This window comes from Marmota flaviventris, chromosome 18 (genome assembly GCF_047511675.1).
Source record: "Marmota flaviventris isolate mMarFla1 chromosome 18, mMarFla1.hap1, whole genome shotgun sequence".
NCBI classification, from domain to species: domain Eukaryota; kingdom Metazoa; phylum Chordata; class Mammalia; order Rodentia; family Sciuridae; genus Marmota; species Marmota flaviventris.
Genome location: NC_092515.1, coordinates 46,377,090 through 46,398,805, shown reverse-complemented (window position 1 = coordinate 46,398,805; position 21,716 = coordinate 46,377,090). Strand labels below are relative to the sequence as shown.

The following is a 21,716-nucleotide window of genomic DNA, read 5'->3' as shown; positions in this document are numbered from 1 at the left end:
TAAGCCACATTAAGTGCATTCACATTGTTATGCAACTACAAGGCTACACCTCAGCTGCCTCCTTGAATGGAGTTTTGGGGGGTCTTGAATATTCTGAGCACAACTACTAGTTGACAGTCATGTGACTAGAATCAGGTGTTATGTGTGAATTTCTGCTATTTCACTCTTAGGAGGTGATAACTTATTTCTTGGGGGAAATTCCTATTTCTTTGTTTACTACAAAAACAGCCCAGCTTGGAGAACACTGGCCTCAGTACTATGAAAAAAGAAAAGAAAACAAAAAAGACTAAAAAATATTCAATTCCTTTTTTTGGACTGCCTCTCTTGCCAGTCAGACATCTTTGAGAGTTGCTGTAGCATGGGCCCTTCCTTGTTGTGGATAATTTAATTGCTTAGGCACCTGAGGTGGGAAGAGTAAAGAGGTCTGGGGGGCTCATGCCGCACCACCTCCCAGTTTTGTGTCATCTAGGAGGCCAGTGGTAAATGTATAGGGGATGAGTAATGAGGTTTTTTTTGTTGTTGTTTTCTGGTACCAGGCATGGAACCCAGGAGTGCTTAACCACTGAGCCACATCCCCAACCCTTTTTATTTTTTATTTGAGACAGGGTCTCACTGAGTTGTTTAGGGCCTCGTGAAATGGCTGAGGCTGGCCTCAAACTTGCAATCTTCCTGTCTCAGTCTCCTGAGTTTCTGGGATTATAGGCATGTGCCACCATATCTGGCAGGCAATGAGTTTTGACATACCCAGAGAAGCTTTGTGTGAGAGGTTTGACAATGTAAAAGAGATCAGCCTGGCAGTACTTTTTCTATGTCCTGGTCCTTGGTGCAGAGTAGCTTGTCCTTGTGGGTTTTAACCTTGTGTTACTCTGCTAATCACAACATAGGATCAAGCTATTATATTTAGGTACTTCTTAGAAATAGGTTCTGCTTGCCTTAGCTGGAGACAAAAAAGCCAACCAACTAGAAGCCAGGATTTCAAGACACTTTTCTCTGAAGCCAAAGCCAGTGGTTCATGCTTATTCACACTGCCTCCTGTTTCTCCAGCTGTAAAGGCATTAAGATGCTTTCCATTAGGAAATTAAAATGTATAAGCTGGGAGTGAAGCTTAGTGGCAGAGTGCTTGCCAAGCATATGTGAGGCTCTGGGTTTGATCCCCAGCACTGCCCCCCCTCCAAAAAAAAAAAAAAGAAAAGAAAAGAAAGAAAGAAGAGAAAAAGGAAGGAAGGAAAGAAAATCAAAATGTAAAGGTTATCTTAAAGCCACTAGCATATTGAGTCTACATTCAACTGGTTGTGGTGGCATACACCTATAATTCCAGTGATTCCAGAGGCTGAGACAGGAGGATTGCAAAGCCTCAGCAACCTAGCAAGACCTTGTCTTAAAAAAAAAGAGGGGCTGGGGTTGAGGCTCAATGGTAGAGCACTTTCCTGGTGTGAGGTAGTGGGTTCAATCCTTAGCACCATATAAAAATAAAGAAATATAATAAATGTGTAATGTCCATCTACAATTTAAAAAAAAAATTAGAAAAGGTTGGAGTAAAACAAAAACAAAAAGCTCAGTAAAAAGCTAGAGCACCCTCTAGTACTATCCTCCCTCTTCCCCAAAAAAGAGTCCACATTCATTGCTTTTCCCATTTTTTTTTCTGTCTTCTAACAAATATTTGAGAAGGGAGATCTATAATCACTTGATAACCAGAATTTTTTTGTTTGTGCTTTTTTGAAGGTACATGGGAATAGGACTCTCAGCTCAAGGAGTCAACATGAACAGACTTCCTGGTGAGTCACTATTGCAGAGAACGTATGTTTTGCTCTCCTGATCCATCCATTAGAGTTACAGCAGCAGTTGAGAGGCTGGGGAGGACTTTGTTTGCTGGGTGCCTTCTCATTGAGAAGAGGATCCTGAAATTGGCCATTGGGCTGAGATAGTGTGGCTTTCCATTCCAAAAATTAATTAATGAGTGATTGTCATTCATGGAATTTGAACTGTTTGCAGTCAAAACCAAGTGACCTGAGCTTGCCTCCATTGAGGATACACCTTAGTAGCTCTCGCTCTCATTGACTTTTGCCTATCGGCCTGGGACTCAGACATGTCCTGGGAGGCATGTACTTCAAGCCTGGCTTCTTTGTTACTACTCTTTGTTAAAGACTTTGATCTTTAAGTGGCTTCCCATGTGGAATGTGGTTGAGGTGATTTCTGAACAAATAGATAAAAGAGTTAAGATGTCTGAGTTTGTAGCTCTTGAGTTGACAGCAGCCTTGGATTAGTGAAATGCTGTGGACCTGTAGATGGTTCTTTTCTACCAGCCCCATACCTTTTCAACTATTTTCTGCCCAGTGGGGCTCATGCCTGGTCCTGGCCTAAGCACAGCTGAGGAGTCAGAAGCCTCCACAATGAGCTGATAGGTTCCAGATGATGGCCCTAAGTCCATTTGTCCCTTGAGTGGCAGAAGTGACATATTGTAAACTGCCCTGATATCAATGTGGAGGTATGTAAAGATTTTATGATTTTGCCCCGACCCTCTATTCTTTGTGTTGTGACACAGAGAAGGCAACTAGCTTTCCCAATAGGGAATAACACCTCAACTTTTATGTCTTTTCCGATTTATGTTTGATATCCGCCACAGATTTGTCTATAATTGGATGATTTCAAAGACTGGCAATTTACATTTGCTTAGGATTCAATTAATTGTCAGGAATCTGACTTTTTTTTTTTTTTTTTTTTTTAAACTGTGATCTGAGTGAAAGCTGGTCTTTTGTTTTTAATCAGAATGTGCATGGTAGGTTTGACCTCTTCATATTGTGTGTTGCTGTTCTCTGTTATACAAGAGCTCAGTGTGCCCTTTGAACTTTTATTCTGCTTTGGTAATAGAGAAAAGAAGCTTTTATGGCTTAATATATAAGTAACTATTAAAGCCTATTATTGCATGGCGGTATAAGCAATCCTGAATTGTGGCTAAATAAATTTTTGTTAAGTTGCCCAGGCTGGTCTTGAAGTTGTGATCCTCTTGCCTAGCCTTCCAATTCTCTGGGATTACAGGTGTGTGCCATCATGTGCCTGGCATGACTGTACTGTTGACGGGGCAGGACATTTCTTTTCTTGCTTCTATCTTATATTTTTTTTTATTAAGGATAGTGCTGGGACTTGGTATAAATACTGAGGCAGGAGGATTGCAAGTTCAAGGCCTGCCTGGGCAACTTAGTGAGATCCTGTCTTAGAATAAATAAGGGCTGGGAATGTAGCTCCTTGTAGAGCACCCCTGGGTTAAATCCCTAGTACTGCCCTTTTCCCCCCCAAACAAAAAAAGTCAGCTGGGATTCTGATAAAGATGGCATCAAATCTGTACATCATTTTGGGAAGTATTGCCGTTTTAAAAATATTCAGTATTCTGATCCATAAACATGGGATATTTCCCCCTTTATTTAGATCTATTTTCATTTCTTTCAGCAATGTTTTATAGTTTTCAGGGTGTAAGTTTTGCATTTCTTTGGTTCAATTTAATTTTTTCCTTCCTTCCTTTTTTTTTTTTTTTTTTTTGTGGTACTGTGGTCCACCTCAAGGCCTCACATTTGCGAGGCAAACATTTTACCATAGGCCTGTCAAATTTATTCCCAAGTATCTTACTCATCATGCTACTATGAACATGTTTTCTTAATTTCATTTTTGGGTTATTTATTACAAATGTATAAAATAGAACTTATCTTTAAAAAAAACAACAACACATTTTATAGTTTTTTTTAAAGTCTTTTTTAAGAGAGAGAGAGAATTTTTAAAATTTTTTAATTTTAGTTTTTAATTTTTTAGTTTTCGGCGGACACAACATCTTTCTTTGTATGTGGTGCTGAGGATCGAACCCGGGCCGCACGCATGCCAGGCAAGCACGCTACCGCTTGAGCCACATCCCCAGCCCCTAGAACTTATCTTTATGTATTGATTTTTTAAAAAACATTTTTAGTTATAGATGGACACAATGCCTTTATTTTATTTATTTTTATGTGGGGCTGAGGGTTGAATCCAGTGCCTCACACCTGCTAGGCAAGTGCTGTACCACCAAGCCACAACCCCAGCCCCATTGATGTTTTATTAGAGTCTTCTTTGTATGTTGCAGAATTCATCTTGCTAGTATTTTGTTGAGGCTTTATGCTTCTGATTTTGCTTTCCTTATCCATCTTTCCTTTGACTATTATTACATTATATCCCCTCATTCTAGGTATAATTATGACATCATATTTTAATATTTGCTAATAAGAGTAAATGCTTATCATTAGACATTTCTTTTAGATTTTTCTATATCTATTCATAAATTTTGATTTATCAATTTAGGTTTTCATTTTAGTATATTTATTATACTCTTTATTCTGAAATTTCTTGCTTACCAAGATTACTTTGAAGAGAATAAATTGCTCTGTAATTCTCACATGGTTGAACATTATTTAATTACATGTTTAGGACTAAGGTTGTATTTGTGTGCTAGAGTAATTGGCTAGGATGTGTGATACTGTGGGATGGAGCCTCAGCACTGTATACACACAAATTGTATCTTTTTTAAAAAAATATTTTTTAGTTGTAGATGGACACAATATATTTATTTATTTATTTTTATGTGGCGCTGAGGATCAAACCCAGGGTCTCACACCTACAAGTCAAGTGCTCTACCACTGAGTTACAGCCCCAGCCCACGAATTATATCTTTAATTGGCAGAATCTCACTTTATTTTATTATTTTCAGGAAATATAATATTATTTGCCTCTAAACAAGTACTTGGTGATTTATACTCAATTGCAGTAAGTTTTTTATAAAATATATAGTATTGGATTTGTTCCTGATCTATCATATAATTTTCTATATACTTGGGTTTTTTTTTAAAAAAATCTTCTATGTTTTATAGATTTGTATACCAGAGGTGAAAAGAGTCTTGGAAATGATGTTACCTGGAGTCTTGTGCCAAGTCAGGGACTTTGAGTTGGAAGATTTGAGCAGCCATGGGCCAGATGACTAGTGCTGGGCAGAGAAGATGGTGGGTGGAATCCTCCTATAAGAGTAGTAATCCCAGCAGCTCAGGAGGCTGAGACAGGAGGATCGCAAGTTCAAATCCAGCCTCAGCGATGGCTAGGCGCTAAGCATTTCAGTGAGACCCCGTCTCTAAATAAAATACAAAATAGAGATGGGGATGTGACTCAGTGGCAAAGTACCCCTGAGTTCAATCCTTGGTACCCCTCCCCCCAAAAAATTTTTTTAAAAAGAGTGGCAGAGCAGCCAGTGTAGGACTCTAACTGGAGCTGAGAAAAGGTGTGCTAGAGAGTGTGGGAGCAGGAGGAGGAGAGGGAGGCTACTGCTATGGGCACTGACTGTAGGCATGGACATGGACTATCAGCTTTGCTGGTTTTAGCCTTCCCATGGGGAACAGGGCCAAAGCCTAGCTAAGAGGAACTGTGTGTCTGAAGGTTCCCAGGACAGGGCAGAGGGAAGGCTGCTGAACTTCTTCTTTGTCCTCCCTTCCTGAGCCCCCAGGAGCTGGGCAGCAGGGAGTAGGATTTCCTGGACTCCTTGACACTGCCCCACGTGGCCAGAGTCCTGTGCACCAACTTCAGTTTTTTGCAGGACATGGGATCTTTTATACCTGTTGTAATGGGATAGTCCTGCTGGCCTTGAGTAGGCATCTAGTAATTGGGGTTGGTTGAATGAAGGTGAGGAATCAAAACCATGTTGTGTTTTTGAAAGAGGAGTTTGTATTTCTGTATTAACATGTCCACAGGAGCAGTTGTGCTTGCCTTGTGGTCTCAGAGCTCAAGTTCACATTGATTTTTTTTTCTTAAATATTTATTTTTTAGTTTTAGGTGGGCACATATCTTTATTTTTTTATTTTTATGTGATACTGAGGATCGAACCTAGTGCCTCATGCATGCTAGGTGAGCACTCTACCACTGAGCCACAACCCCAGCCCCCACATTAATTTTTATCATCAGTTTTTTCCTTGCCATATTTGTTTTTCGTGATTTATTGAATCTGCATTAAGATGTTCAGTATGTGGGTGGTTGTCCATTTGTCCTTCCAAGAAGAAAGTTTTAAAGGAAAGGATGAACACAGCCCTTGGTTTTTCAGTTGCTTTTGCTATTTTTTTTTTTTTTTTTTAAGTAAAGAAATAGTCTGTGAAATGGGATTTGCTCTGACTGCTTAGTTGTCACAGCCTCTCTGGTACCTTCCCTCTACCATGTGTACTCTCTCCTTATGTTTTTTCTTACAAGGAGTGTTGAGTATAGCATCAGAGGGCCATTCCTGCATATTGCACTGTTGGAATCTGCAGACCCATGGTGTGATTTCCTGAGCTGTTTAGAATGAAATGGTCAGTGGTGGGGAACAGCAGGGTTGAGAAACGCCAAATGCTGAGTGTGAGTGCCCTCCTCCCCCAGGGATGCAGGTCTGCTCTGAGTTGAGGAGGCAGCCCTTCTTTTCCAGGATCTTTTATTCTTGGCAATCTGGTTCCCAGCAGTTGACAAGGGCTCTTTGTGCCATTTTCTGCAGGTCACCTATAGCTAGGTATATGGATTATGCCTAGCACAGAAGGAGGACTGGGAGGTGGGGCCCAGTCCTAACTCTCTGAGGAGGAGCCACTGGATGTCCAGGTATCACTGAGGAGCTACAGGCCAGTATAAGAATTCAGCAGGTGTAAGAACTGAAATGTAGGGGATGCATCAAGCCCTCTGGCTGGTTGTAGGAGTGAGGTGCCCTGGGAATCCCTCCTAGAGTCCTGGCAGCCAGCCTGGATTGTTGGTTGGAGACAAGTAACAGGCTGCTGCTTTAGCATTCATTCTAAGTGATGGCAGGCAATGTTCTTTTTTTTTTTTAATAGTATACCACAGGTTTTATTAATGGTAAATATCTTATTTTTAAAAGCTTAGCTCTTACTAAGCATTTTTTAAAAAAATATTTGGAATGCTTCATGCATTTGCGTGTCATTCTTGCACAGAATGATAATCTTCTCTGTATCATTCCAATTTTAGTATATATGCTGCTGAAGCAAGCAAAAAGCAATGTTCTTTTATCCTGAAAGGGGCCAATAGAATGGAAAGGATCACTCTTGATCTTGGGCTAAGGGTGCCCTGGAGTAGTCCTGTGGGGTGGCCCTTCCAGCATTACAGGGAAACTTGTCAGGGGAATTCCCATTTCCTTGGAGGTCTGTCTTCTTTGGACTGGGCTTTGGTTGAGAACAGCAGCATTGGCATCTCTAAGAAGGCTCCTTGTGTTGCTTCTAGAGAACTGTCACCAGGCAGTTATTTTCTCCATGAAGAGTTTGGAAGGCTGTCCTCTCATACCATCATGGCAATGGGTGAACATAGAATCTTTCAGGCCACTCAGGCACTTTGCTTCTGTTGGAGCTGCTGGTGACCAAGTTGCCCCTGTGTTCTAGGATCTTTCTGTTCTTACCGAAAGCATCTTATTTCAACATAACCATGATGACTGTGAGTTTATTGTGTACCTACTACGTATCAGGCACTGAGACCAGCCTAGGGTAAATAGACTTGGTCCTATCTCTATGAACTTTTCCCAGTGGGGGGACATACATTAGCTGATAACCCTACAAGGGACCTTTCGCACTTTGGTCAGTGCCTTGAGAGTGTGCTGGTTTCAGGTCTTCCTGAGGAAGTAACATTCAGGCTGGGATCTGAAGTAGTGGATGATTGGACTGAAGCTCCTAGTAGTGTACCTCCAGAGCATTGCTGACCATTTATTACAAGAATGCTTTTATTGTAAAATGATCTGAAGTAGCCATTTTGATGCTGAGTCTCTGTGACTTTAGGAGCAAGTGGGAGAGCATGAGTCAAATAGACCTTGTCTGAGTCATTCCAAGAAAAGAGATTAAATCAGGAAGTCTGGTCTTGGTCTGCTCAGCTGCTGCTATTGAGAAGCATCTGGTCTTCAGCTTTTCGTTCTGTCTCTTATGAGCCTTTAGAAGAGAAGCTTGTGAGGAAGGAAGGCTCTAGGCTTGGAACTTTTGTTATGGACCTCATTGTTTTGAGTGTGTGAAACCAACCAGAACTAATGCCAGACTGACCTGAAAGCCTATGCCCCTTTCTTTCTGAAGTATGTGCTTCCAGACTATGGAGGATCATCTTTCTCTTCTTTCCTCCTCTATCCCAAGTTACTCATTTCTCTAGACTTTTTAGGTCTAGGTCCTGATCAACTATGGGAGTTGTGTGAAGTGGGTAGGGAAGTATTGGCAGTAGTACTTGACTTTCCTTGAGGGACCCAGAGGGCTCCTTTGTGGCTTGTGAGTGGTTGCCTGGACTTGGGCGGGCCCCAAAAGGGCATCAAGGGACCCTCCTAGCAGGAAGATTCAACTCAACTGATTCCACTTTATATTTGAGCAGATTACCCTTCCTGAAACCTCAGTTCTTTGCTTAAGTTTCAGCAGACAGTGAACCTGCTTGCCCCAAACTGAGGTTATTTTCCTACAAAGTCTAGTACTTTGCATGCTCACTATCTTTACTAATATTCACTGTCCCCATGATCTCCAAGTAGGCTCCTCATTGTTCCATCCATCCCTCATCCTATGATTCTGCCCCTTCCTCATCTCTCTTGCCATTACTTTTCCACTGGCTGTTTCCATGGCCTCCTGATTGATGTCTATACCTCAAACCTCTGCTCTCTACTCTCTGCACTATTCCTCTTGCCTTCTTTGGGCCTCTGATTCCTCTGTCCTAAGGACACAGTCTCTTGTTCAGCTTCATCTTTATCCACCTCTGCCCTCACTGCACACCATGTGCTGTTGACATTCCCCACTATGCCACTTGGCAAATGCTGTTCTTGCTCTGAACAGTGCCCTTCCTCCTAGACCCCTGCTATAACCTTGCCTGTGATGATCCTTGCTACCTTGCTTTATATGACTCTTTTACATCTACTGAGTTGGTGAGTTCCTTGGGACTTGGACCACATCTATTCATCCCTAGCCCCCTACATTGAGCACAGTGCCTGACGTGACATACTTGAGTTTTGGAATGAGGCTGTTCCTGCATTTTGTTGGGCTTTACCTCAACTTGATGGGCTTGTCAGCCGACTGTGGTTCTGGAACCAGTCTTGAGCCAGGTACCATAGGCCTGTAGTCTGCCTTCATTTTGGAACTCAGCCTTATCCCACTGCTCTAACCATTGTGGCGCTGATTCTGCATGGGACTCTGCCACCACCTTCTCCCTGGATGAGGAGTGACCATCCTCTTTTCTGTGTGTCATTGAATCAATAGCTAGCTCACATTTGGTCTTGTGGGGAGATAGACCTCAAGGGCTGTGAAGCTTCCATGGTCTTCTGATTGATATTCTTAGCTTGTGAATCAGTAAGGCTCAGTGGCTAAGAACATGGACTTTGGAACCTCATTGTATTTGCATCCTAGCAACTCTGCCAGGAGTGGTTACTTAACTTCTTGATGCTTCAGTTTCCCCCATTTGTAAAATGGAAGTGTTATTTGTATATAACTCATAGGATATTGAAAATTAATGAGTTAATTCCTATAAAGTGCTTAGAATAGTACCTGACATAAAAGATGTGTGTGAATGTTAGCTATTGTTATTAATGGGAAAGATTATTTTTTTCTGCCTGAAGAAGTACATATTCAGTTAAAATTTTTTTTTAATTTAGTTGGTTTTTTTTTTTTTGTACTAGGGATTGAATTCAGGGCACTCAACCTCTGAGCCACATCCTTATCCCTATTTTATATTTTATTTAGAGACAGTGTCTCACTTTCTTGCTTAGTGCCTGGCTTTTGCAGAGGCTAGCTTTGAACTCTCCATCCTCTTGTCTCAGCCTCCTGAGCTACTGGGATTACAAGCGTGTGCCACTGTACCTGGCTATTTATTTAGTTTTATTCTTAAAAAAACAATTTTTTATTTGGTAATAGAGATTGAATCCAGGGGTACTGTATCTCTGAGCTATATCCTCAGCCCCATTTATTTGATTTTTTTGTAATACTGGGGATTGAACCTAGTGTTGCTATACCTCTGAGCTTTCATCCTTAGCCTATCTTTTAATTTATTATTATTATTATTATTATTATTATTATTATTATTATTATTAGATACTAGAGATTGAACCCAGGAACACGTAACCCTGAGCCATATTCCTAGCCCTATCTATCTATGTATCTATTTATTTATTTTTGAGACAGAGTCTCACTAAGTTGCCTAGGACCTTGCTTATTTGCTGAGGCTGGCCTTAAACAACTAAGCCTCCCGAGTTGTATTTGCATCCTAGCAACTCTATTACCTATCTCAGTCTCCCGAGTTATTTGGTTTACAGTCATGCTCTACTATGCCTGGCCTTTTTACTTTATTTTAAGGCAGGGCTTCACTGAGTTGTCCAGACTGGCCTCGATCTTGCTATCCTCCTGCCTCAGCCTCCCAAGTTGCTGGGATTACAGGCATGTATCACCATACGAAGCTAAAGTTCTTTTATGAATACTTGCATATCAGAGTGGAATTAGCTATCATTGAAACCACATTTTCCCTCATGTGCTCATGTTTTCTATATTTGGGTAGACATATAGCAGGAGTGGAATTGTGGAAGAAGATGGTGAAACAATCAGGATGTTGATGTTTCCAGTACTTTCTCGTAGGCTGTACTAGCTCTGTGAGGACATCTCTGCCTCTAGGGAAAGGGCAGGCACTCTGGGGTCTCAATTGGGGCCGATGATAATAGGAGCCTCACCCATGAGGCTATGGTACTCAGACTTTCTTGGGAGCATGTGGTATGTCTTAGCTTGCATTGGCAGAGGTTTCTTTCTTTCTTTCTTTCTTTCTTTTTTGGTACCAGGGATTGAACCTGGGGGGTACTTTACCACTGAACCATATTCCCAACACTCCCCCTTTATATTTTATTTTTTAATTTTTTGGAAAATATTAGATTTAATAGAAAATATCACATTGTAAACAAGTCCACTGACTGATTAGCTTAACATAGAATGACAGCACAATCACGTATAAAAGCTAAAGGATGAGATGCTGGTGCCAAAGGCAGCACTTAAAGAGAGGCCTGAGCCAGAATTTTCCCAGAAATCGGCAGCAGTAGCTTCAAACAGGCACAAGAACAGGGAGGCTGAGACAGCAACCACTCCACAAAGGCTTAGGGGCATAAAAGGAGAACAGAAACAAAATATTTGGGAAGGAGAACTGAAGGACAAAGGAGCAAAGGGTTTTTGTTTTTCCAAGTTATTTTTTTGTGGTGCTGGAAACAGAACCCAGGGCCTCATGTACACTAGGCAAGTGCCACATCCACAGCCCAGGCTTATAATTCTTTTTTTTTTTTAATATCTTTTTTTTATTTTAAAGAGAGAGAGAGGTAGAGAGAGAGAGAATTTTAATATTTACTTTTCAGTTATCGGTGGGCACAACATCTTTGTTTGTATGTGGTGCTGAGGATCGAACCCGGGTCGCACGCATGCCAGGCGAGCGCACTACCGCTTGAGCCACATCCCCAGCCCAGGCTTATAATTCTTGATGTTCTGACAACATCAGATCCTACCACACAAACCTGAGAGGGTTAAAGAAGCAGGGTATGTTAAATGGGGCAACAATACTAGAAGTATCTGGTGTGTGGCCTCGGCACTCAACTCTGAGGGAGGCAGGAGAGTATGGCACTTGTGTGTAGTGACTAAACTCAAAACAGAGCTGCTTTCTACCCCATCACCTTGTCTGATCACAACACTAAAGTTGTAGAAGTGTCTGTTGCCCTGGTGTGTCTCCTCCTTACTGATGAGTATGTAAAAGAGACCTCTCACAAAAACACAGGGCTCTAGAGGACAAAGGTTTCTACCTCTCTCCTTTTGGGTCCCCAAAGGGAGAGAAATTTATCATGGATGGACCCCTGGAGGCTTTGGACTTAATAGCAAAAGCTACCTCTTTAGCCCCAGCCACCCAAATCCTCCTCCAAGGAGTCCTCCCAGTTCATGGAAAAGCCACCTTGAGAGTAGAAAAACAACTTGGGGAAAGAAAGTAAGGAACAGTTTTCTTTCTGTGGTACTTGTGGTACCAGAGAAGCTGCTACCTTGTATGTCATTTAGATATCAAGATATCAAGTTTACACCTTAACCTGAAGCAGCAGTTCTCACATTAAGTTCTCCTCCTCCTGCTCAAGAGGAGGTCTCAAGACTTCAAAGAGATTGAGTCCAAAATATACAAGCCCCTAATTCCCACCCATTTGAGAATAGGTGCACATAAGGACAGAAATTCCTCACAGGAGTGTGTTGTACTTGTGAACAGTGGCTACGGCAGAACAAAAAGCCAAGAAGCCCTAACATGGGTGTGGTGAACATCAAAATGGTGGAGAACACTATTCAGAGATTGTTTCTGATTAAGTTACATATCATTCGACAGCTGAACTCCATGACAAGGCTTCTAGCCTCAGAACCAAGAAAAGTAAATTCACCTACTTACTGCAGTAACCATACTGGACTAAAGAAAAACAATTCTGTCCTCCTAAAGAAAATTTCCTATGAGGTACTGATAGTAGGTCCCAGCATGGGCTAATACTGTATAGTTTCTTAGGAGACTGGCTTTTCTCAATTTCTTTCTCTTTGATATTATACAGGGGGTCCACCAACTTGTTATAAATAAGCATTAAACCTTTGAAATACTTGACAGTCTTCACTTTCACCTCCAAGGTGGCATCTTCATCACACATGAACACGGTGCAGGGATGCTGCTGGAAGGCAGACACGGTCCACATATGGTTCACTGGAAGGCAGACACGGTCCACATATGGTTCACTGGAAGGCAGACACGGTCCACATATGGTTCAGCAAAAGTGTTGTGAGCGCCTGTGATGAGGATCATCACCTCTCTAGCATGCATGACAGTGCCCACCCACTGTCAGGGCCATGGTGGGCATCTTGGCAAGGTCACCGTCAAAGAACCTAGCATTGGGCTGGGGTTGTGGCTCAGCGGCAGAGTGCCTGCCTAGCACGTGCAAGGCCCTGGGTTCAATCCTCAGCACCACTTAAAAATAAATAAATAAAGGTAATGTGTCCAACTACAACTAAAAAATAAAAGAAAGAAAGAAAGAACCTAGCATTGGCTAGAATGGTGTCCATGGCCAATGTCTTTACACGAGTCCTGGACACTAGGCTGGAACCTGGCTCATTGAAGCCAATATGTCCATCAGGGCCGATCCCTCCAACAAACAGCTTAATCCTGCCTGCAGCCTTGATCTTCTGCTCAAAGGTATCACACTCAGCCTGCAGGTCAACTGCATTCCCATCCAGAATGTGGGTGTTCTCTGGATGGATATCAATGTGCTTGAAGAACTTGTTCCACATAAAGGAGTGGTAACTCTCTGGGTAGTCCCAAGGAAGGCCCACATACTTGTCCATGTTGAACGTCTTCACATATTTAAAGGAAATATGTGAATTTTTTTTTTTTTTTTTTTTTTTTTTTTAGTTACTGAGGATTGAACTCAGGGGCACTTGACCACTGAGCCACATCCCCAGCCCTATTTTGTATTTTATTAAAGACATGATCTCCCTGAGTTGCTTAGCACCTCGCTAAATAGCTGACGCTGGCTTTGAACTCGTGATCCTCCTGCCTCAGCCTCCTGAGCTGCTAGGATTATAGGCGTGGGCCACCACGGTTGGCAGGTCTCCATTCTTATAGTACTCAATCAGTTTCCTTTTTTTTTAAAAAAAAAAAAAGTATTTATTTTTCAGGTGTAGATGGACACAATGCCTTTATTTTATTTACTTGTTTTTATGTGGTGCTGAGGATCGAACTCAGGGTCTCACACGTGCAGAGTGCTCTACCTGCTGAGTGCCCTCAATCAGTTTCTTATAGCAGCCAAGCCAGGGTGCTCCCAGTCGGGAGAACCATGGTGAAGTACTTGTTTGGTCCTGGGTTAAACTGGATGATGCGGTTCCTGATGTATTTGGCCGCCCACTCACTGGCCTGTGAATAGTGTTCCAGGATGATGAGCTTCATCTTGTCTCGGACGCCTCCCGATGCCTTCTGCATGTGGCTGCAGAGGCGACTCTGCTGGCTGCTGGGTCTCGCGCTGGTCCCCTCCCCCTTTAAAAAAAACAACAACAACTTTTTTTTTAGTTATACATGGACACAATATCTTTATTTTGTTTATTATTTATTTTTATGTGGTACTGAGAATCAAATCCAGTACCTCACGTGTATGAGGCAGGCGCTCTGCCACTAAGCCACAATCCCAGACCTCCCCAGCTCTTTTTAAATATTTGATTTAAAGACAGGTTCTCACTGAGTTGCTTAGGGCCTTGCTAAGTTGCTGAGGCTAATTTTGAACTTGCGATCCTTCTGCCTCAGCCTCCCGAGCTGCTGTGATTATAGGTATGCTCCATCAGGCCCAGCCCAGCAGAGGTTTCTGTTGGAAGATGTAGAAGTTTGGAGGTTTATCTTTTCAAGGTGTTCTTTGGCCTCCTTAAATGCGAAACTAAGGAACAGGTTTGGCCCCAAAATTAGAATACCGGAACCTGTGGCTAAATGACTCGGAAGCAGGGCAAGTTGATACACAGGGTGAGTGTACCTGTGGCCCCACCCTCACCTTGGGGAGCTGGCAGGGAAGGCCAGGTGCTGGGATATCTAGGTTGGGGAAGCAGGGAGAGAAAGGCCAGATTGTACATAGAGAATGGGGTTTGGACTTCTCCCAAGTTCAAGTGATTTTGAGGATGGAAGGAAGGTCAAATCTTGCTTCTATATCATGTGCCACTGACAGAGGCAGGGAGACGGGCTGTGTTGACAGGAGGGCAGTCTGCATCAAAGCTGGGTAACTGGTGTCATCCTCCTTGCCTTTTCTCTGGCAAGGCAGCTGTTCTTGTGGTGTGGCACATATTACCTTAATTACTACAGCCCCTCAAAGGAGAGCACAGGCCCACTGAGCCTCACTTTCCTTGATTGTAACTGTTGGCAGAGGAGTAACTAGAAGAACCACAGCTGGGGTATGAGAGTGCAAGGCATATTTCCTGAATCAGGTGGTGTCTGGCAGCTAGGACCTGGTCTAGGGAGGAAGGGAGAGAAGGGAGGGGCATGGGTTTGGGGGCTTTCTGCTTTCCTTTCACAGGATGGTCAAATCAGCTCTTCCCTCTCCTAAAGCCCATCTTACCAAGCCCTCTCTGATTGGCCTGTGAGGAAAATAGGCCCACTTGGCACCTGCTTCTACTAGGTGGGCCACATTCTGCATAGAGCTGATATTTTACATCTGCACATGCCATGGGAGAGAACCACTGATAGCAGAGATCTAGGCAGAATACAGGGCCATGCCAGGTTCAAGAGAGAGCGGAGGCTAGCATCTGCTGGTGTGTCAAGCACTGACAGTAAACAACAGGGTGTTCAATGTTTCCCTCTCTATTCTCCTATGAGTGCATCATGTTCCGTGAAAGGTGTCTGCCTGGAGCAAATACCAGTATCAGGTGGCTTTCTGTAGCAGATATCTGAGATTACTGGCATGTAGACCCAGATACACCCTTTGGCTACCCTTAGGCTTCTCTGGCCATCAGGAATGACACATATGATCTGTGGAAGGCACGTTTCTACATAGGTTCTAGCTGTATCATCCTTTGCCCTGTCCATGGCTTCAAGTTGACACCTGAGCTCTGTCTTAGTAGGCGGCCTGGAAGCCTGTGGGAAGGTGTGCCACACCTGGTGTCAGCCCCTGTTGTCATTAGCTACCTGCAGAGGCAGCCTTTTTATCCTGCCCTCTTTACAGTGATTTCCATTGCCGATGCACCCTCCTGCCTGTAGCTGTCAGAGGCATAGCTTTGGGGTTACCTTGATCCTGTTCCTTGACCTAAGAGTCTAGAAGCTCAGGGTAACAACCATGGGAGTTGTATGACAAAGCTGTTCTCTGCTACACCATGGCATTTGCTGAATGAGAAAAATCTCTTCTGTTTGTCCATTGTGTATTGTCAAGCTGTTCCAGGGAGTGGGCCTGTCAGATTTTTTAAGACATTTAAGGTTATGGGGCAAGCATATGTCCTGCTGATTTCTGAAGAGGGGTGGCTCATGGAATAGCCCTACCATAATGTCTTCCATGCCACGTGGGCTCTCTGCATCACAGCTCTAGCCTCAGAAAGCCTTTTGGTTAACCAGCCCACACTTTCTCCTCCATAGCTGGTCTCGAGAGTGACATTAAGAGCCACTGGGCATGGACCTTGAGCTCTACTGAGTACTCCCAGGGCCAGTGGCCTCCCTAGGATACTGGGGACAAGCAAGAGCAGAACCAGCTTGGGGCTATAGCTGATGGCCTATTCAGGCTGTTTATTAAGAGAGGTGGGTAGTGACCAGCTTCACCCCTGCCTGCTCCCTCAGGGCAGAAGGGAGCAGGAGGTACTACAAGTGCCCAAGTGTGATCAGTGAGCTGGTCTTCAAGATGGTGAGGGAAGACTGGGGGCTTAGCTTAGTGGTAGAGAGCTTACAAGCATGTTTAAGACCCTGGATTCAATCTCCAGTACCTCAAAAACAAAATGAGATAGTAAGAGAAGGGAAGTCTTGCCAGCAAGTATCTCCTTGGGCTTGAGCCCCCACATACATTCTCATTAATCCTGCTGACTCTGGAAGAAGAGTTCAGAGGAAGGAAACTAGAAGCTAAGTAGCAGAATTGAGATTCAAAAAAAGGTTGAGGTGGGAGGATCACTTGAGCCCACAAGTTCAAGACCAGCCTAGACAACAAAGTGAAACCCTATTTCAAACAAACTCAAGTCTCCTGGCCCCAGTGTCCATGATGATGGATGCGCTTGTTGGGGAGATGAATGGTTTGTTAGCTATTGCTCAGACTAGATTTGTGTGTGAGGCATGGGCTGGCCCCCTTTGTGCTGGTCAGTCTTGAATCAGACTTTATGGTCAGCTCCACTCTAGCCCCCTTCCAAGGTTCTGGGCTAATGTACACTTGGTATGGTATAGCAATAGAGTCCTCTCCTTTCCTTACCACCCTGGGACTGAGATCTTTGATGTGTTGTGGCAGATGGCAGTGGCATGGATGGATTCCTGGAGCAGTCATGCCGTAGTCCTTGGTTGCCCCATGAGGAGTTTCCCACCTCCAGAGATGGTGTCTGGAAATGCCAAGGTGATGAGCCATTTCCTCAGCCACCCTTGCTCTTTGTTGGGTCTTCATGATTGAGTGATGATGCAGAGGAAGTGGGTGCTGCCAGAACTTCTGAACTGGGCAGTTGGGGCCTTCTGCGTTGGCCCAAATGTGGCTTGGCTTCTCCTTGTGTTACTAGCATATAATTGATTTGTAGCATAGCAGGGGCTGGGCTTTTCTGTGTGTGCACCAGGCTGGCTGCCCATCAGTTCTCTTTGGGAGTGACACAGTCTTTTCTCTCTAAGTCTCTTTGGAGATGGAAGAATGGTGAGTTTGGTGGCACACTCTGTGAGCATTCTCTGTCATATAGCCCAGCCATCCTTCTAAGCCAGAGCCAGTTGGACATGACTCCTTGTAGGGCCTAACCTAGGCAGTGGTGCTTGCTGGTTCTTTTACAGTCCTCATGTCCTGTTGTCCTCTAGGACAACTATCTCTGGTCTTACAGTGAGAGTGAGAACCCTCACTTCCCAGCATATCATCAAGGGGTGGGTGTCCCATTCCAAAACAGAGGGTAGTGGGACTGGAAGGGAGGCACACTCAGGCATAGCTACTGGCTCCCATATTCGGAAGGGTATCAAGCTGCTAAGGATATTTGCATGCCCTGCCCTATTTCAGAGATATAGAAACTGAGAGATCTGGAAACTTGTTGAGAGTAGAGGTAAGTTTGCAATCTGAGTGCAAACCTTTTTCCTGGGCCCAGAAGTGACTTCACTTTTAGTCTCTATAAGTGGGAGCATGTAGGGAGACAGTTTTGTTGTTCTGGTCTTTCCTCCCTCCCTCCCTTCCTTCCTTCCTTCTGCTAGGGATTGAATTCAGAGTTGCTGTACCACTGACCCATATCCCCAGTATCCCCAGCCCTTTTTATTTTTTATTTTGAGACAGGGTCTCATTGAGTTGCTAAGGCTGGCCTCAAACTTGCAATTCTCCTGCCTTAGCCTCGAAAGCTGTTGGGATTACAGGCATGTACCACCTCGCCCACCTTTGTTTTTCTTTAATTAAGATGAAATATGACTACCAACAAAACTCAATTGAACCCTGTGTTGCCCAACATGGTTTGTTGCATTGTGGTCTGACCCTTTGACAATCTGGTATCCAGACTTCCTGCAGCCTTTGACCACATTGCCCTCTTTAACAGATATGAGTACCACGTGAGCCAGGTGTTATGCAAGGTGATCAGAAAGATGCTTGGATATGATCCCTTTAGTCAGAGTATGTTGACTGCATGAAGGAAGAGAAACCCATCTCTGACCAGTACAGTTCCCAGGCCTCAGGAAGGGTGAACAGGTGTCAGATCTTGGGGACCCAAATGCTGTCCATGACTTCCTCTCTTCTGTCTCTTGCCTCCTCTGCTTTGTGCTTATAGCTTTAGTATCTTGAACTGGCTTTTTTTGGGGTACTGGGGATTGAACTCAGAGGCACTTAACTACCAAGTCATATCCCCAGTCCTTTTTTTATGTTTTATTTTGAGACGGGGTCTTGCTGAGTTGTTTAGGGCCTTCCTAAGTTGCTAAGGCTGGCTTTGAACTTGTGATTCTCCTGCCTCAGCCTCCTACACACTGGGATTACAGGCGTGCACCACCACGCCCCACTTGAACTGGCTTTCAACTGGGATAATGGCAGAAAGGAGCTTTGAAACCCCCTCTCTTCCAGGCTTCCTCAGGAAAGTTCCACGAAGATTTCTGATTGTTCCAGCTTGGGTCATGTGGCCCTGGGGGTGGATCTACTGTGTTTAGCAGTCCCCACTGGAGTCACAGGGTTGGCACAGGGAAAGGGCTATCCCCTAAAAGATGGGGAATGGGACACACAGATCCTGGCTTATACCCCGATCATGCTTTGATCTTGAAGGCTGGGTAAAGGGGACCAGGAGTACTATGCCCAAATGCTTTTCAAGGTGAAAGAACCCTGTCATGCATACATAGAGAATAGTTTGGGTGAAGTCAGCTCCTGAGATCCTGAATTCTTGTAATTTTTCTGATGGAACCCAGTTTTGAGAAGCTCACTTTATTCTGTCGGAGCAGCTTCCTTTTCCCTGCCCCACATTAAAGTGGCTTACCTGGAGGGCTTTCAGAATTGCCAACAGCTCTACACTCTCCCACTTCCTGAGAAGGCATGTGGCTCACTGAGCATCAGTGCCATCTGAGAGGGACAGTTCTGTGATAAGAACCAGACTGCAGAGGTCCTTCAGGCATCCAGGGCTCCAGGGGGCTTTCTTTCTTTTAATTGAGCCCAGTGTTGTTGCTTTGCCATTGAGTTAACATCCGTAGTCTCTCTCATATATATATATATATATATATATATATATATATATATATATATATGAGAGAGACTATATATATAATATACGCTTATATATATGTGTGTATTTTATATATAATACATACATATATATATATACATACACACATGTATGTGTGTGTGTGTGTATGTATGTGTATATATGTGTGTGTGTATATATACGTGTGTGTGTGTGTGTGTGTATTTAGGGAAGAGCATTTAACTTTTATTAATATTTTCATGCATTGTGATTTCCAAAAAACACATTAGACGCAGGGGCTTTTTATGTTCTAAAGCAGTAAGGGCTTGAAAACCAAGTTAGGGGAGGCCATGCAGACTGACTAGAGCAGAATAGAGTTCCTGCCAACAGGTGCCATGACAAACTTGGAATGTTCCATTAAAAAAAAAAAAAAATAGGAGATTCACAGCATCTATTATAGAAGGTGTGCCTTTTACCAGAGCCAGCATGGAAGGGTCCTGTGTTAGCTCTATGGGATTCTAAAGAGAAAGCCAAATTAGACCTTTAAAGTAATTTTTAGGTAATTTTTATTTTCAACTAGCTTGGAGTAGGAAGATTGGAAACATATGAGTGAAGTCATGAAAGATGAGAAGTAGTCATTAAGATCTGTTGAGCCCATTCAGTGGCATTCAACTGTAATCCCATAACTCAGGAGGCTGAGGTAGGAACATAGCAATTTCTAGGTCAGCCTCAGCAGCTTAAGGAGACCTGTTTCAAAATAAAAAGACTTCCAGGCTGCATTTTTCACAGGGCACCTTTTTATTTTTTATAATCTAAAAACCTAAATTGCTGAGGCTTTTACCAAATTGCTGAGGCTGGCCTTGAATTTGTAATCCTCCTGCTTTAGCCTCCCGAGTCATGCCCTGCTAGGGTTTCTAACAGGCAAGCGTGCCTCTGTGAGGATCGTAAGCTGAGACTGACAACAGGCCTGTTACAGAATGAAGACTGATTTCTTAAAAATGGCATTGGTTGTACCAGCTCCTCTCCACACTATAACTTCCAAGGCCTGAGGATAGTGTTTTGGAGGGTTGGAGGACTGAATCCATTTAGGCAACAGCATATCCTTTAACATCTCCTCAGTTCTTTGGTTCTTCTAGCATGTGTCTGTTCTGTCCTTTTCAGTCCTTGGCTAGCCTAATTTTTTCTCCTAAGGAAAAGACAAAGCCTTTGTATTAGGACAATACAGTAAGAAAATCCTCCAGTGACTTCACTCGGAGTCACTTGCATAACAGATGTGACACACAGGATCATCCTTGTGTGGAGTTTTCTGTCCATACCACTGCTTGTCTAGTGAGCATTCCCCATCACACTGTCTGCATCAGGTACAGAGCCATGAAGTGCCTGGTCCTGCCATCATCTTTCCTGCCTTGTAATAGCCACCCACCTATTCAATGTCCAAGACAACGACTCAAGCCTGAGATTTCTAAAAGGCCTGCCGTTTCTGCCTGTCTTCTCTGACTTTTAGTAAATGGTGCTGCCATCTAACCACTTGCAAGGGAAAAGACCCTGGGCACCACCTTTGTTTTCTGTCATACCATCAGCACCTATACCCCTCCAGTCCTACCCGTTCTGCTCCAGCCTTCAGACTTTTCTGTCCCAAAGATGGGCTGAACTTGCTCCCTTGACTCCAAAGTTTCTTCCTTCTGACATTTTTGTCAAGTGGACCTCTGTTCAGGGGTCACCCCCTCAGCAAGAATCAGCCTGACCACCTCTCCCATCTGTTCTGTCCCCACTCCCATCTCTAGCCCTTCATCTGGCTTTGTTTTCTTCAGAGCACATTTTATCTACAGATGTTTCTGTCTGCCAGTTTGTTTACTTATGTGTTATCTGTTTTCTCCTTTCATGATCCACACCTCTACTTGAAAACTCCAGGAGTAAGCCTTTGTTGATAATTTGGTGGCCAGGGGATGGTGCTTATCTTCTCCAAAGGAGGAGAATGTCTCACCATAACTATAAACAATGCTGCAGCAGCAGCCATTATTACTGGGAAGTGTATAGCATTCCATATCCTTCCTTTTGCACATACGCTCATATGTTAAGGTACACACCTTATATACACACATAGGCTCTTAATTGTGTTTGGAAAAAATACTGGCATAAGATGATGACTTCAGTCAAAAATACATTATGACTCTGTGTTTTTCTTGAAAAGCTTCTAACTGCTTAGCACTTGAAAGAGCAGGAAACAGAAATGAGGTGTTGCTTCACAATACTGATAATTTCAGATGCTCAGTAGCTTCTTTTGTGAACACAGGGTACTTTATTAGTTTCTTATTGCTGCTGTAAGTGGCTTAAAGTAATCATCTTACAACTCTGAAGAACAGAAGTTCTAAAACAGATGTGTGG

The 21,716-nt window shown here is 43.4% G+C and overlaps 1 protein-coding gene and 2 pseudogenes across 3 annotated transcripts in view; 1 reads left to right on the top strand and 2 right to left on the bottom strand.

The window, feature by feature from the left end:
• Ranbp10 (RAN binding protein 10) overlaps positions 1 to 21,716 on the top strand; it is a 103,631-nt gene that overhangs the window by 21,891 nt on the left and 60,024 nt on the right. For all 3 annotated transcript variants that reach the window (XM_027953942.3, XM_027953944.2, XM_027953945.2), the window contains exon 3: positions 1,723 to 1,775. In XM_027953942.3, coding sequence (XP_027809743.1) covers positions 1,723 to 1,775 — 53 coding nt within the window. The remainder of the gene's footprint in view (positions 1 to 1,722; positions 1,776 to 21,716) is intronic.
• Positions 6,921 to 7,019, bottom strand: LOC114106835 (U6 spliceosomal RNA; annotated as a pseudogene).
• Positions 12,215 to 14,004, bottom strand: LOC114106778 (glucosamine-6-phosphate deaminase 1-like; annotated as a pseudogene).